Source organism: Oreochromis aureus, linkage group 6 (genome assembly GCF_013358895.1).
Source record: "Oreochromis aureus strain Israel breed Guangdong linkage group 6, ZZ_aureus, whole genome shotgun sequence".
NCBI classification, from domain to species: domain Eukaryota; kingdom Metazoa; phylum Chordata; class Actinopteri; order Cichliformes; family Cichlidae; genus Oreochromis; species Oreochromis aureus.
The window spans coordinates 33,355,938-33,369,149 of record NC_052947.1 but is presented as its reverse complement, the minus strand read 5'-3'; the positions used below and the strand labels follow the sequence as shown (position 1 = coordinate 33,369,149).

The 13,212-nt window shown below is 39.8% G+C and overlaps 1 protein-coding gene across 2 annotated transcripts in view; it reads right to left on the bottom strand.

The window, feature by feature from the left end:
* Window positions 1-4,091: 4,091 nt before the first annotated feature.
* Window positions 4,092-13,212, bottom strand: part of armh3 (armadillo like helical domain containing 3) — a 28,847-nt gene continuing 19,726 nt past the window's right edge. Inside the window, exons 20-26 of one of the 2 annotated variants that reach the window (XM_039613677.1) lie at window positions 12,818-12,900; window positions 12,384-12,510; window positions 12,001-12,076; window positions 9,894-9,972; window positions 6,470-6,586; window positions 5,072-5,195; window positions 4,092-4,992 (exon numbers count right to left, since the gene is read on the bottom strand). In XM_039613677.1, the coding sequence (XP_039469611.1) occupies window positions 5,103-5,195; window positions 6,470-6,586; window positions 9,894-9,972; window positions 12,001-12,076; window positions 12,384-12,510; window positions 12,818-12,900 (575 nt within the window). In that variant the 3' untranslated portion in view covers window positions 4,092-4,992; window positions 5,072-5,102. Of the gene's footprint in view, window positions 5,196-6,469; window positions 6,587-9,893; window positions 9,973-12,000; window positions 12,077-12,383; window positions 12,511-12,817; window positions 12,901-13,212 lie in introns of both variants that reach the window. The other variant, XM_031753533.2, reaches the window with a different exon arrangement.

Sequence of the window (13,212 nt, the reverse complement as noted above, 5' to 3'; positions counted from 1 at the left end):
ACTCATACAAATCAACTCAATAGTTTTCAATTTTAGGCCCAAATGTGATGCAATATTTATGCGTTTTGGGGCTACAGTCACTTTCCTTTCTACTCTAACCGGCCTTAAACACAAACAAACCTGAAAACGCTCAACGCTCAACATGAATAACAGGGGCGAGCAACATTTCCTGTTTCCACAGTGCCATCATTACTCAGATACAGCATGCTAATGCCACAGAGTTTACCTAAAACCTGATTGCAGGTTATGAGGAAAACATCACTACAGCTTACTAGTTCTCTGATGTGCACCGCTGCACAAGTCACTGATGAAACATATTGCATTGTAATTAAGATCAAACAGAAGTGCAGAGTCATTGTAAGTAATTCCCCTTGGGACTTTGTGGGCTGCATTAAGATGGTCCAGAGTAGCTATAATTTGCCCATGTGTTATGTATACTGTGTACACTGAAGCAAACTTTTGTGTTCACTGTGTGTGAATTCAGTAAACAAGTCACATCTGATTTAGGAGCAAAGACAACCAGCAAGCAACTTTAATGCCATACAAGTCAAACCAAACAGCAGAGCCAGAGGCTGCATATTAACTCAGTGTTAGCTTGGTATCAGATTGATTACATCTTTTGTTTTAAAGGAGTCCTGCAGAAAAAAAAGGCGCACAGTCCGTGTGCCTAAATAAATTTCTGATTAATTAACACAGTTGATATGAACCCATTTCCCACAATAGAGTCATCCTAGCTACCAGAAGCAGCCAAACACAATAATAACTAATACAAGCCCTCAAGATGTATTCACAGACTTCTTATGCTATGAGTTGGATGATGAAGAAGGAAAAAGGAAAACAATCAGGAATCTCCTGACAGAAGGATCATGTCTCTTTGTTGCCTGGTGTGAAACTAACTTCCAGCAGCAGGGGGAGAGTCATTTTAAGAAAGCAAGTCAAGCACTACCTTTATTGATTCGTCTGGACCTCTGCAAGCCAGCTGCCAAATATCCCTTCAATAAAGTCAGCCTTCTGCCCTCACTGTGCATCCAGATTATTTCCTATATCACTTCCCTTCTCAGCGTCAGTTTATTCCCTTCATCACAATTTCTGCCATCCTCCTCTCTGACCTCTGCTTGCATTTTTTTTCTCCATCCAAAGATTTAGGTTACTTTGAGAAACAAAAGACTTAGCTGGTGTTGTTTGTGCCAGCCTCGGGGTGCAGACATCATTAGGAAGTAGCTGGAGGACAAAGTTTATCAGAGATACTGGCTAATTAGTTTCACAACATGAAGGGGCGAGAGGGGTAAAAGGCGGAACAGCGAGACTGGAGCAGGAAAGTTTCCACTTTCTCACCAACTATGACCTGATAATACGTTTATTCAGCAGCAGACTATTGATTTTTTTTTTTAATGAACTACTTCCACATCTCTGCTGTTGCAACAAAACACATTTTACATTCTCATTAAATAATCAGGTGTGTGTCTCATTTTCACAGTCTTGTTCCCACAGTTTAGTATACCAGACCTGGTACATGTAAGACCCACAATCACATTGCATCTCTCTGACTGTTTATCATGTTTGCATTCAGTCTGATATATTTATTGCAGCTGCTGTTCTCATTTCATAAAGTATCTCACAATCCTCTAAGCTGGATTTACAGGGATTTTTTATTATTAATTTTTATTTTGAAAAGTGTGTGTATAAAGATGATGTCATACATTCGACATGAATACATACACTGCTAGTTTGTCCCAGCAGAGCGCAGTAAATATATCAAATACTCTGAAAGAACCATTAATTTTTCCTGGTTTCTTCTTTTTTAATCATTCACATTTCATATTTCTTGCAGGTGACATGAATTCTGTCCCCTACAATTCAATGTTTCTTTCATCAGTTATTAAACTAACTAAAAACTATCAAAAACGGTCACATTTCCTTTCTGATAGATGGACAAAGCTAACAGAGATGTTTATAAAGCACAGTCTCTGTGTAGTCATGTCTTAGAAGAGCTTTAATCAGACAAAAGTCAAAATAACTTAATTCACTGTAAGTCATCAGTGACATGAAGTGAGGACGTGTCACTTTAACTAAGCAGCATTTCAAAGCTGCTTTGTTGCAAATTCTCACATATGCATTTATAGTATCAGCGTATTTGAATATTGTAATTCATATGTTTCGTCCTCCTTCTTTATGGGTTACATTTAACCCACCTGATGCAGGAACATTTCCAGGATGGAAGCACACGGGGGGGTTGAGATCGAGTCTTAGAGGTCCCATGGGAAATCAGAAAATTCTGCTGGAAACCATTTGAAAACTGGTTGAAAATTCAGTGAGCTATAATTGTGTGGACATACCTCCTGCTTCCATAACTCCTTCAGCTGTACCACAGAGTCAGACTGGTAACCTGTCCTGCCTCTCACCCTACGGTAACTGGGATAAGGAAAGACGATATCTGAATTGGAATAAGTTTCTAAAAATGTAATTGACAAGTTCTTTTAAAAATAAAATGTTATTTTCAAGAATTTCCTCAAGTGTCAAGCAAAATAATAATAAATATATTGTAAAAAAAAAAAAAAATCAGTATTAGAGAAAATCTGAGTAAATTTTTTAATGATGATTTCATTTGCTAAGGCAAAATCTATCCAAACCTGCTTGGCCCTCTGTGAAAAAGTAATCGCCCTCTAAACCTTGTCCCACTCTTGGCAGTAAGAAGTACAATCAAGTGTTTGTAAGAACTGACGATGAGTCTTTCACATCACTGTGGAGGAATTTTCTTTTCTTTTTCTTTACTAAATTATTATTATTTCAGGTACATTGGAAGATTTTCAAGCTCAAGCAGCCTGTTTAAGGGCACGCCAAACCATCTGCACCGGATGTAAAGTGTAAAATGGGGGGGGGGGTGTCTACCTCACCCTATGTGAAATAGTAATTGCACGGACCTCTACAAGGTAGGGAACGGCACAGGATGAAATCCTTGAACCCACTGGCAGACCCTACCCTGGTGCAGTGAGTCCTGGGTACCTCCTGGTCCACAACAATACCTGGCCTCATGTGACAAGAGTATGTAGTCAGTTCCTGGAGAACTAAGAAATTGAACCAGTTATTATAAATGCTTTGCTCTATCTGTCACCACCAGTTTGCATCTCAGACTGTTCAGTAGCTCAGTGATGCTGTGGTCCAAATCTGGGAGATCCACCATCCATTGTCTTAGGACCCCGATGTTGCCAGACACACATACAAGCACATGGTGGTCAGACAAACTACTCAGTACCATTTTGATTTCCTGCAATGAAATTTTAGCAAAAAGGCCGAGCCTCCCACATCCTTTTTTTTCACTTTCATTTTCAGAGTCTCTTTAAATTCAGCCCTCTATCTGTATAGATTGAAGAGCAATGAGATCAGACGTGCTTTCAAACTGTTCTTTTCACTTTTTTTTGAGCAGCGTATAAAAACACAGGTGCACCTGCTTAGGTTTTGTGTGTATTTGAAGTGGTTGAAAGTACTTTTATATTTATTTACATTTGATCAAATTTAACAGCTTCAGTGGGAACGCATAACTTTCAACGACAAACCCACAGAAAATTACTTCAAAATTCTTCATTTTGATTTCATTGCCTTTACTTTTAAAGCACTGTTGGCCAGTACTCAACTGCACGCGGATAACATAATGTGATTGGGGCATATGGTGGAGCACTGCATCTAAATCATTGGTGGAGAGGAGAGTTATTTCTCATATAAATGCTAGGAGTACAGTGTACAGTCGTTTTCTGCAAACCTCGTACAAACACACACCAAATCAAAGAGTTTCACTTCACTCAGCCGTAACTCACAGTTCATACGTGCTCGACAGTGAACATCGAGTAAAGAAACGAGCCAAGACAAAAACATTTATAAACACAGATCATATTCATAGATTGTAGCACTTTGGCAATGTGTGGGGGAGAAGAAATCAAGTCTCAAACTGACGCCTAATGTCTCACACTCAGTCGACAGAGGGCAGCCAGTGTGTTTTGTGCTAATGTTTGCTGAAACGCTTCCACAGCAGTTTGGATCTTACCAGCGTCACAGTTCCTCAACGATGTGTGAGAACAGTCAAGAGGAATCACTGATATAGTAGGAAACCAAACTTTATTTAAAAAAGAAACATAAATATACCTACAGAAGTTAGAGGTGAAGGAAAGAAAGAAGACCCTTCAGGTAAAGAAATTGCATAATTCAGATCAACTTTCAAAAATATAAGTTCAACTGTTCTGAAAGAAGAGGAGCAACTATGAGTTCAAGACGTTGTACAAATGAGTCTATCCTCACTAAAAATGACCTTGTGTGTGCCAGAGACACAACAGCCACGATGACATTACAGCTCATGTTGTTTCATTAATGAACAGTTTTTCCTCTAAATGATAACAGCTCACTTCAAACACATTCAGGTCATTTGTTAAAATAATGGAGACATGAGTTACAGTAGTGAGTGTTAGTATTGGCTCTCATCAAAAACAAAAATAAAAAGCTTTTCATCACCTCAAAGCATCCTCAGCTTGCTCTATCCCCTTAGCAAAAAAGTACATAAAAATACTCGAACTGAATCTTGAACATGTAGAGAATGAATTAATACTCGCACAACAAGCACTGATCGGAAAAGAAAAGGCTAATGCTCTAATCCAAGAGGACTTAGAGTAAGATTCACCAAACTCAAAAAGGCTCAGCATCACCATCACTAATGTCGTGAAGGACAAACTGCTAAACAGATGATTCAGAAAATGTGATTAGACACCGGAGGACTGAAATACTTTGTTTTACTACCATAATCAAAACTTTTATGTGTCAGTTAACAGTCCAGCCAATACTGCTGATTGCACATGAGGGACCAGTGCAATATGGGCACTTCTTTAAATCAGCACGAACATGAACAAGCACAAAGGAGCAAAGTCTGGAGAGTTTTTAGGCCTGTCCTTAAGGTGCATCCAGCCTTTCAGTGTCTCTGCAGGATCCCCATATCCAGTTCACAGGACACTGAAGATGAGAAATGATTTATGGAAAGAACCATCCGGGATTGTTATTGTTTCTGTTGCGTGTGTTAAACTATATTTACACGTCCGTGTTGAAGGGAGTGTGGGTGTGTCTCAGGAGATGGTGGAGAACTCTTTGAGCAGGACGTCCTGACTCAGCGTGTTCAGGGAGACGTTCTTCCTCACATTCAGGCTGATGGAGCGCACCTGGAGACACACACATTTATTACAAGGCTTTATGTTTGTGTAAAACATCTCACTCCACTCACAACAACCTCTCTTCATCAGCTATGCCTCTGTGATTTCCTGCTGAGGTTTCAACACATTAACGACAGCAACAAATTCATTTATGGCACTGACAATAAATACATCATCCATTCATTTTCTTCCACTTATCCAATTCAGGGCTGCGTGAGGCTGGAGCCTATCCCAGCTACAATAGGGTGAGATGCAGGCTACACCAGTCTCTAGCAGGGCTAACACACTTATGTACTCACTTTAACACACATGTGCAATTTAGATTCACCAATTAACCTAACCCCACTAACCATCTTCAATAAGTGGGAGGATTTTAATATCACTCCATGGAAGGTGTGTTCTGACCACCTGCATTTCCCAGATATTTTCACACAGACCTCAACTACTGCACAAGACAAGCATAAACTTTTCTTTCCACCCAAATGTAACATGGAGGATTATCAGAACTGCAGTCCTCTGAAGGCTTCACAGTTTCCAATCCCAGAACCGGTGCACTGGGCGAGGTGAAGCACGAGCTGTAGTATGCTTGTTTTCCCTTTAGCATGCACAAGCTGTGCACCATGAATCTGATCAGCAAGGTAACACTAACAATGTTGAGTTATACTGCAACATCCTGATGAATCTGAGGGAAGACATTCAGTGCACGCTTTGCCTCCTTTTGTTCTTTCCCCAAAATGAAATTAGATCCAGTGTGTCGCAGAGGCTCGCAAGAGCACAGAATGAGGCATTCACAGAACAATATAATAACTGTACTGAAAGTGGTCAAAAGGCAAGCAAGAAGATACCTTGAAGAGGAGATTGGCCCTGTTTACATCAAGCAAGATGCTTAATTTTTTATGGGAGTCCTGAAACTTTATAATTGCCTCTTGTCTAAAAAAAAGAAATTAAAACCTCACTAAAAGTGCACTGAGCAATCACCCTCTACCTTCTAGCTGTTGTGTCAATGTGCACTTTTTCTGCTACTTCTGCCCCGTGTTTTGTACTTTCTCCATTAATTTTATAATGAAACAAGCTAGCAAGTAATGGTCTTCCTTAAAAAAAAAAAGAAAAACGCATTAAAATCTGAGAAAATGTTTTTAACACTCCTGAGAGACAGATTTTTGAAAATTCTGAGTGAAAAGCTGCTTGAGTCAAACATTAGACTGGATGCACTTGAGAAAGAGTTCAAATAGAGTGTATAAAACCCTGAACACTCAAAACAAACCACCTGCCCTCTCTCTTACCAGCTCTTTGAAGAAAGCAGCCTCTTTGGGCTGCTCAGAGTATCTCTCAAACTGGTCCAGGCCATCCTGCAGTTTGAGGGTCAGTGTGTCATAGTTGGACCGTACCACCTCCAACACCTTAAAAAAAGATCAGACAAACACAAAATGAAATTAAGTCTCATGTGATTCCCTCAACTGGTTTTTGCATTGTACAGCGAACACTGGGGATGGTTACAGAGCAGTCAAAAATTAATTAGTGTTAAATACTTTATTACTACACTTTTATTTATGAGGGATCAAGTAGTGTTTCAGAGTTGCAACGCAACATTTGGTTCCTCTCCGACTTTTTCCAGCGATAACATGCCTCACTGTAATGAACCGTTTCACATGTCATTTAGAAAAACAAGGTTTTATTGACAGATTATTTCTCCTGTCCCACTTTCTCACTGCTTTCCGCGCCTTCAGTTGGGACTCTAACAGGCTTATTCAACTGTAGCTGCTTAATTACTTTGTTGTTGAGCAGAGTGTTAAGACTCACGGATTAAAAGCATTTTCACGATGAAAGTTTCAAGCTAGTAATGCAGAATCGTCAGTAGGTGTGTATAAACTGTGGTTACATATGCAGAGGAAAGAGTTGCCTCAGCTAATGTCCAGCTGAGATAAGAAGGCTGGCTTAAATCAGAGGTAATTATACAGAGATTCTCCACACCTTTCAGCTGTGAAATAGCCACTAACCAGACCTTTTTCATTTTTTTATTAATGCTCCAGAAAGACTCCACACGGCATGAAAAATTCACAGCAAAGAACATGAGCTGCACTTTGTCATGCTTCTCAGAGAGGCTCCACAAACATGAACACTCATACATTAAACACCCATATGTTAACTTACATATAGGTCTTATTTCATTTATGCATAACATAATTCTCTTTTAGCCATGGCAGCTTATTTACTATCCAGCTGAATCAACATTTTTAGACTTATTAAAGGCTGAGAGCAGAAGAGCGTTCTCTAATAAATCTACGACTCTGCTTGTGAATAAAAAGTGCTGTTGTTTTTACTTCAACCTCTGGTGGTACACTGATGAAAAATTCATACCCATATCTCTCTCTCGCTCCCTCCCTCCCTCTCCATCTCCCTCCTCTCTGTATGAAAAGGCGGTGGTAGGTTTGAATAGTAAACCAAACTAACGCAAAAAGGAGTAAAGAAGAAAAAATCGAACGATATGGCAAACTGTTCAGAATCAAAAGTTTTGATATAAGGTAAAGGGAAAAAGGTGAATTAAAGGAAAGTGTATGATTGTTAAAACAAAGGGAGATAAGCACTTGCGTGTGCATTCTGCGTACGTGTTTTTGAATCAGCTAAGCAACTGTCTCAGTGTCTAAGCAGATGTGATTGTGTGCACGCACTTGTCACTGTCTCTATCTTGATGCATGGACTAAAAAAGCAGGTTTTTAATGTGTTTTACTCTAGTATTGTAGTCCAGTTTCGTGCGTTGAGAGAGGAACAGAGCGTACAGCAACTTGTTTCAATGCTGCGTGTCTCTGGAGGCCATCCGTCTTCTGGTGTCACTGTAGAGAATGAAGTCGCTCCAGAGGGTTGGAGAGCAGGGGGTTGTGTGTGTTGATGTGTGTGTATGTGTGTTTAGGACAGAATGCCAAAAGACTGAGGGATCAAAATTCAAAGTTTCTTTCAGTTCACTGAAAAACAAAGAGCGGGGGACAGAAGCAGACGAGAGAAAAGAAAAGAGCTGACTCTATAGATGTCATGTGTTCCTGCTTTCTTTATCTCTATTCTGTTGCATATATTTGAGTCACCAGCTGCATACAGCTACTGAAAAGCTGCCCTGGTTGTGGCTGATCTTGTAATTTACAACCAGAGTAATTATTCAGCCGGCATAAACACGCTAACCGAAATATTAATCCCAATAGGGACCATGTTTTTTGCTCTAGATTTGAGTTACAACTTGTAATTACTTTGTGCAGAGAAAGCACAATGGGCATTAATCTTAAAACATAAAAACACATAAAATTATATTAATGGCCTTTTATAATGTTTTAAACAGTATCCTGCAGAGGTCTGCACAATGTCATTATGACAAAGCTGAGTCAGACGGTTTGGACAGGTCTTAGCATCTTCAGCCTCTCACTGTCAGCGTGTGTTCATGTGTTCATGCTGCTCTGCAGTTCATTCACTCACAAAGCAGAAACGTGTTTTGGACAGCTGAGACGTGATGTGTTGTGCCTAAGCCAAGCCAGCCACATATGTACAAAAGCAGTTAAAGCCTAAAATTAGGAGAAGCCAAGTAAAAGTTTTTTCCAGCGTTACTCTTAACCTGTCTATAAAGAAAATCATTTTTAAACATTTCCAGCTTTCCTCTGTCTGTATCAATTTACACATAGTGGACAGCTGGAAAGTGTCAGCTCTTAAAAACAATCAACTGACTTTTCAGGTCGACAGTCCACTACAGAGCTAACAAATACAGACAGACAACCACACACGCTCACATCCACACCTACGGTCAGTTTTGAATAACTGACCTGAAATGACTAATTTATGGACCAACCGCAGCTTCAACTCAATCTTTGCTGTTCAACCCCTTGCATCTAACGAAAAGGCTGTTAATACCAAAGGTGAAAAATAACATAAAACCAGCCGCAGCTCATTGACACCTGAGTTACCTTCTGGCATTCCTCTTTGTTGTGAATAAATCTAGTAGATAAAAGCAGAGAGGTAATTGGAGAGAATAATGACCAAATCCATCACTTCTTATCAAGTACAAAAAAATAAAGTTTTTTTCTCGCTGTTTTTCATCGCGAAAGACTTCACACGAGTCTTAAATGGAGCTTATAGAGCTCATATCAGTTCAGCCTCCTTCCAGTCCCGGCTCACGTATTTCCAAAAATTACTGTTTCAAAAGTCGCCCAAGCGCTTCTGCTTAATGACTCGATCCACACTCTGTTTGTGTTTGCAAACTATGTGGAAAAATTGTCATTATTTCTACAAGAGCAGCTGCAGACACCAGAGAAATGGCAACATTTGCTGTATTTGATGTACAATAAAATCTCAAATGAGAATAATTCAAGCCTGCCTTTCAGTGTAATGTTTCCCTGAATCTGCCATGATGAGTTTGAAGCTCAGCGATGTGTGTGATAACAACTGCTTTTCTGTGCGTCTCATCACCATAACCAATGTTCGAGTCATTCGTTTCTGCCACACTGCTGTAACTACGTCTTGATGAACAGGCTTTTTTCCCCCAAAAAACAAAACTCAGTGAGCTTTTCCTCAAACACTTCAGCCTTGTTCATTGTTTACTGACAAATTCAGAAGATTTTCTTCTGAAAGAACAAGAGTGACATGTCACTGGAGTTCAGCCCAAATGGCCCCGAGACGATATGGAAGTTCATTTTTATTCACATACAACTTTTAGTCAGGCAAAGTGTTTACCTGCTCTTCTGACAGCTGAGAGATGTGGTTCACTGCAGCGTATGACTCAATCTTGGGGTTGAAGTGGTTGATTATGGCCCTGGAAGAAAAGAGCAAAAACACTTTTTAAAAAAGACATGGGAGATAAAGGGATATCCATGCGCATGTATGTGTATGTTTGTTGAATGACTTAATCAATAATTCGGCTTCTGTCTCCAACTCTTTTATCCACCAAATACTTTGTTACAGCACAAAACTGAGCAATAAATCAGCTGCTCTATAGCAAGTTTCCTATCCTGCGGATTAACTCCACCTTCATCATCATTCACTGCAGCTGCTGATGTTAGCCCTTGTCTGAAGCCTTGGCGAGCTCTGTGTAGCGCCACATAAACCAGTTCTCCACCTGCTCCAGCAGCTGTGAGCTTGAGTGCCAGGTGGAGATCCAGAGCTGAAGGACTAAAGAGGCAGGAAGGGCCCAGGCTAGCTAGTTAGCTAAATGATCAAATAAAAAACAACAATCTGACTAGCACAGCAGGCAGCAGTTATGAGCTACAATGAAACAAATATTCCACACTTGTTCCACTGTCTGGGACACGGGGGAAAATAAATTAGATGGTTTAATGTGGAAGAATGTCTCAAATATCTTTCTAAACCAATAGCTAATAGCTAATAGCTGATAATAATAGCTAATAATAATAATTGAATAATAGTTGAAACTGAGTCGTGACCCAAAACAAAGAAACAGTGCCAGTCAAAATGTACTCTGACACTGTCCATACTGTACACCGTCCGATGTTGTCCCAGATTAAAAATGACCAATGCAAAAGAGGTTCAAAGATTGGACAAAACAAAATGTTTTGCATGATTTAAGAGGTAGCTCCTGCCACAGTCTATCTGGGTTATGTCAAGAAAAGCATGTTTGTGTGATGCATCCTCCAGATTTTATCAAGGGCAGCTCAGAATGGAAATACATAGCAGAGGAAGAACAGCTGTGCCTCTTGGCCCCAGTTCAACAGATATAATCAGCATATAGGCTACAAGGATCAAACCTGATATCCTTGACAGGTTGTTTGAAATCTGCTGAAAGCAGGGATGTCCAAATACATTTGGCTATGATATGTGGCACAACATCTTATTTAGGTTCAAATAATAATTGATAATTAAATTATATTAAAGGTTTAAATATCTGAAATTTGTATTTTTTGACAGAACGTGTCCTAAAAAATACAGTTTGCAGAGTGTCTGTTAACAGAAAACTCACTTCTGATACATTCCATGTCACTGTCTCCTTTATATTGTTTGGATACACCAGGGAATCAAATCTAAATTCAGAGGCAATCTTCTCCATCATTAGCATTTATTTCCGAGAAATAAACTGCTTTATAGCTCAAGTATGAGTTGATGCACTAAGCACAACTGAGAGATTAAATGGCTTATTTTGTACTGGCTTAGGCTGCGTCATATATCAAACAGATTATAGTGACAAACATGCAGAGGATTCTCGGCAGTGGTAATTCTGCTGTCATTTATGTATGGGAAGCCAGCCTATAGTGGAATAAACAAACTGAGTAAAATGGGATTGGTCCTTTCATTTAAGTTCATTATAAGACCATCTTCTGTGAATTCTTTAGAATTCTGTCTTTGTGTATTTATTCTTCCATTCTTTCAACATTTACTCCTGTTATACTCCCAGCCTTCACTTCAGCTCTTCTGACTGCGTTTTTACACAGGGATGCTGTTCTATCAGGAGCCCACTGCAGTCGCTAAATCCTCTAGGACTATCCTGTTCATACGGCTGCCCTCTGGGGCCTTCGAGCCAGGGTGACCTCAGAGGATCATCTCCCCAGAGAAGATGGAGGAGGAAAGGGAGATTACAGGGAAAAGATTTGAGGAAGAGACCAAGTACAATATCTGTGTGAGGTTGGGGTGAAGGAGATAAAAGCTTAAAATTTATAAAATAGAGGGGCCTAGGGGACTAAAAAAAGTCAGTGGGTAGAGAACCCAAATTACAGCTCAGAAGACTTCGCTCACTTTCAGTTCCTTCAATCCAGTATGACTCATTTCTCCTTCTTAGGATACAGAAATCAGAGTAAAGAGTGTGAGTGCGGATGTGTGGCTGTGTGATTACCGAACATTGACAAGGGCATGTGTGACTTTACTGGCTGCCTCCTTCCACTGGCCTGTGTTAGTTGAAACTCTCAAAACTGGAAAGCAGAGAATGACAGAAATACACAAAATCACATTTGGACGTAACTCGTAGCACTTTTAATTTTTATTTTTATGTTTATTTAAGCGTTATATGACAGTATGTTTGCACTAAGTACCGCAGCGATTTCCTAATGTTGTAAACCTGCTCAACATTTGGCAATAAAACCCTTTCTGATTCTGATTCTGATTCTGATTCTAACTCCTCATTTTTAGGATTAAGGCTGTATAAAGGTGGCTGTGCGTATTAAATAGTTCATGAATGCTTTAAAAAAAATGTCAAAACTCAAGCATGAGGTTACGTACCCATGCAGTAGAGGTTGTCGAAGACCTGATGCATTCGTACGATTTCGTAGTACAGCTCGTCGTAGCTGTTGGAGGTGGGCAGGAATGTGTCGCCGTAAGTTATGAACATGTTGAACAGGTTTACTACCTGGATAAAGAGACACACATTAGGATTAGCTGAACAGTGCATTTATAGAAAGTACCCAACAAGAGAAAAATAAACCAAAAATAGGATTTATAAAGGGAAATTACATTTACACCGCATCTGTTTGGTGCTTTTAATCTCCTTGGACAAACTAATAAAATTTGTTTAGATTCGTGGTTGAAGCGCCACTACTAGAATCTGTCTTCTTACTAACTCTTACACATACAGCATCTCTATTAAACCAGTCCTCGCTGTGGTTTGTGGTCTGGTCTTGTGCCTCCATGTTTTTTTAACAGTGTATGATTCTCACCAGCAAGGCCAGATGAAAGATGTTGTGCTTGGCCAGCAGTGTGGTCTCATTTGACAGCAGGAACTTCAGCAGGTTGATAAGAGCTAATGCAGAGGGAGACATGCTTGCATTAATGAAATACTGAGGAGCGTTGCTAATCATCTAGCAGCAGAGGCATATGGCAGCAGACTGCTTTCCTTAGTGTGCAGCTTTATTAAGGTAGATAATGGAATCACAGGAGGGGGGGTCTTTTCAACACCAAATCTAGCCTCTTCACAAGCTTTTATTGAGGCAAACAAAACCCACGAGAAGAACCAAAATGTGCACACACAAAAAAAGCTCCAACACGAGTTGGCACAGCAACATGCTAAAAGAAGACAAACAATCGAATTCATTTTTCTCTCCAGTGTCATTTC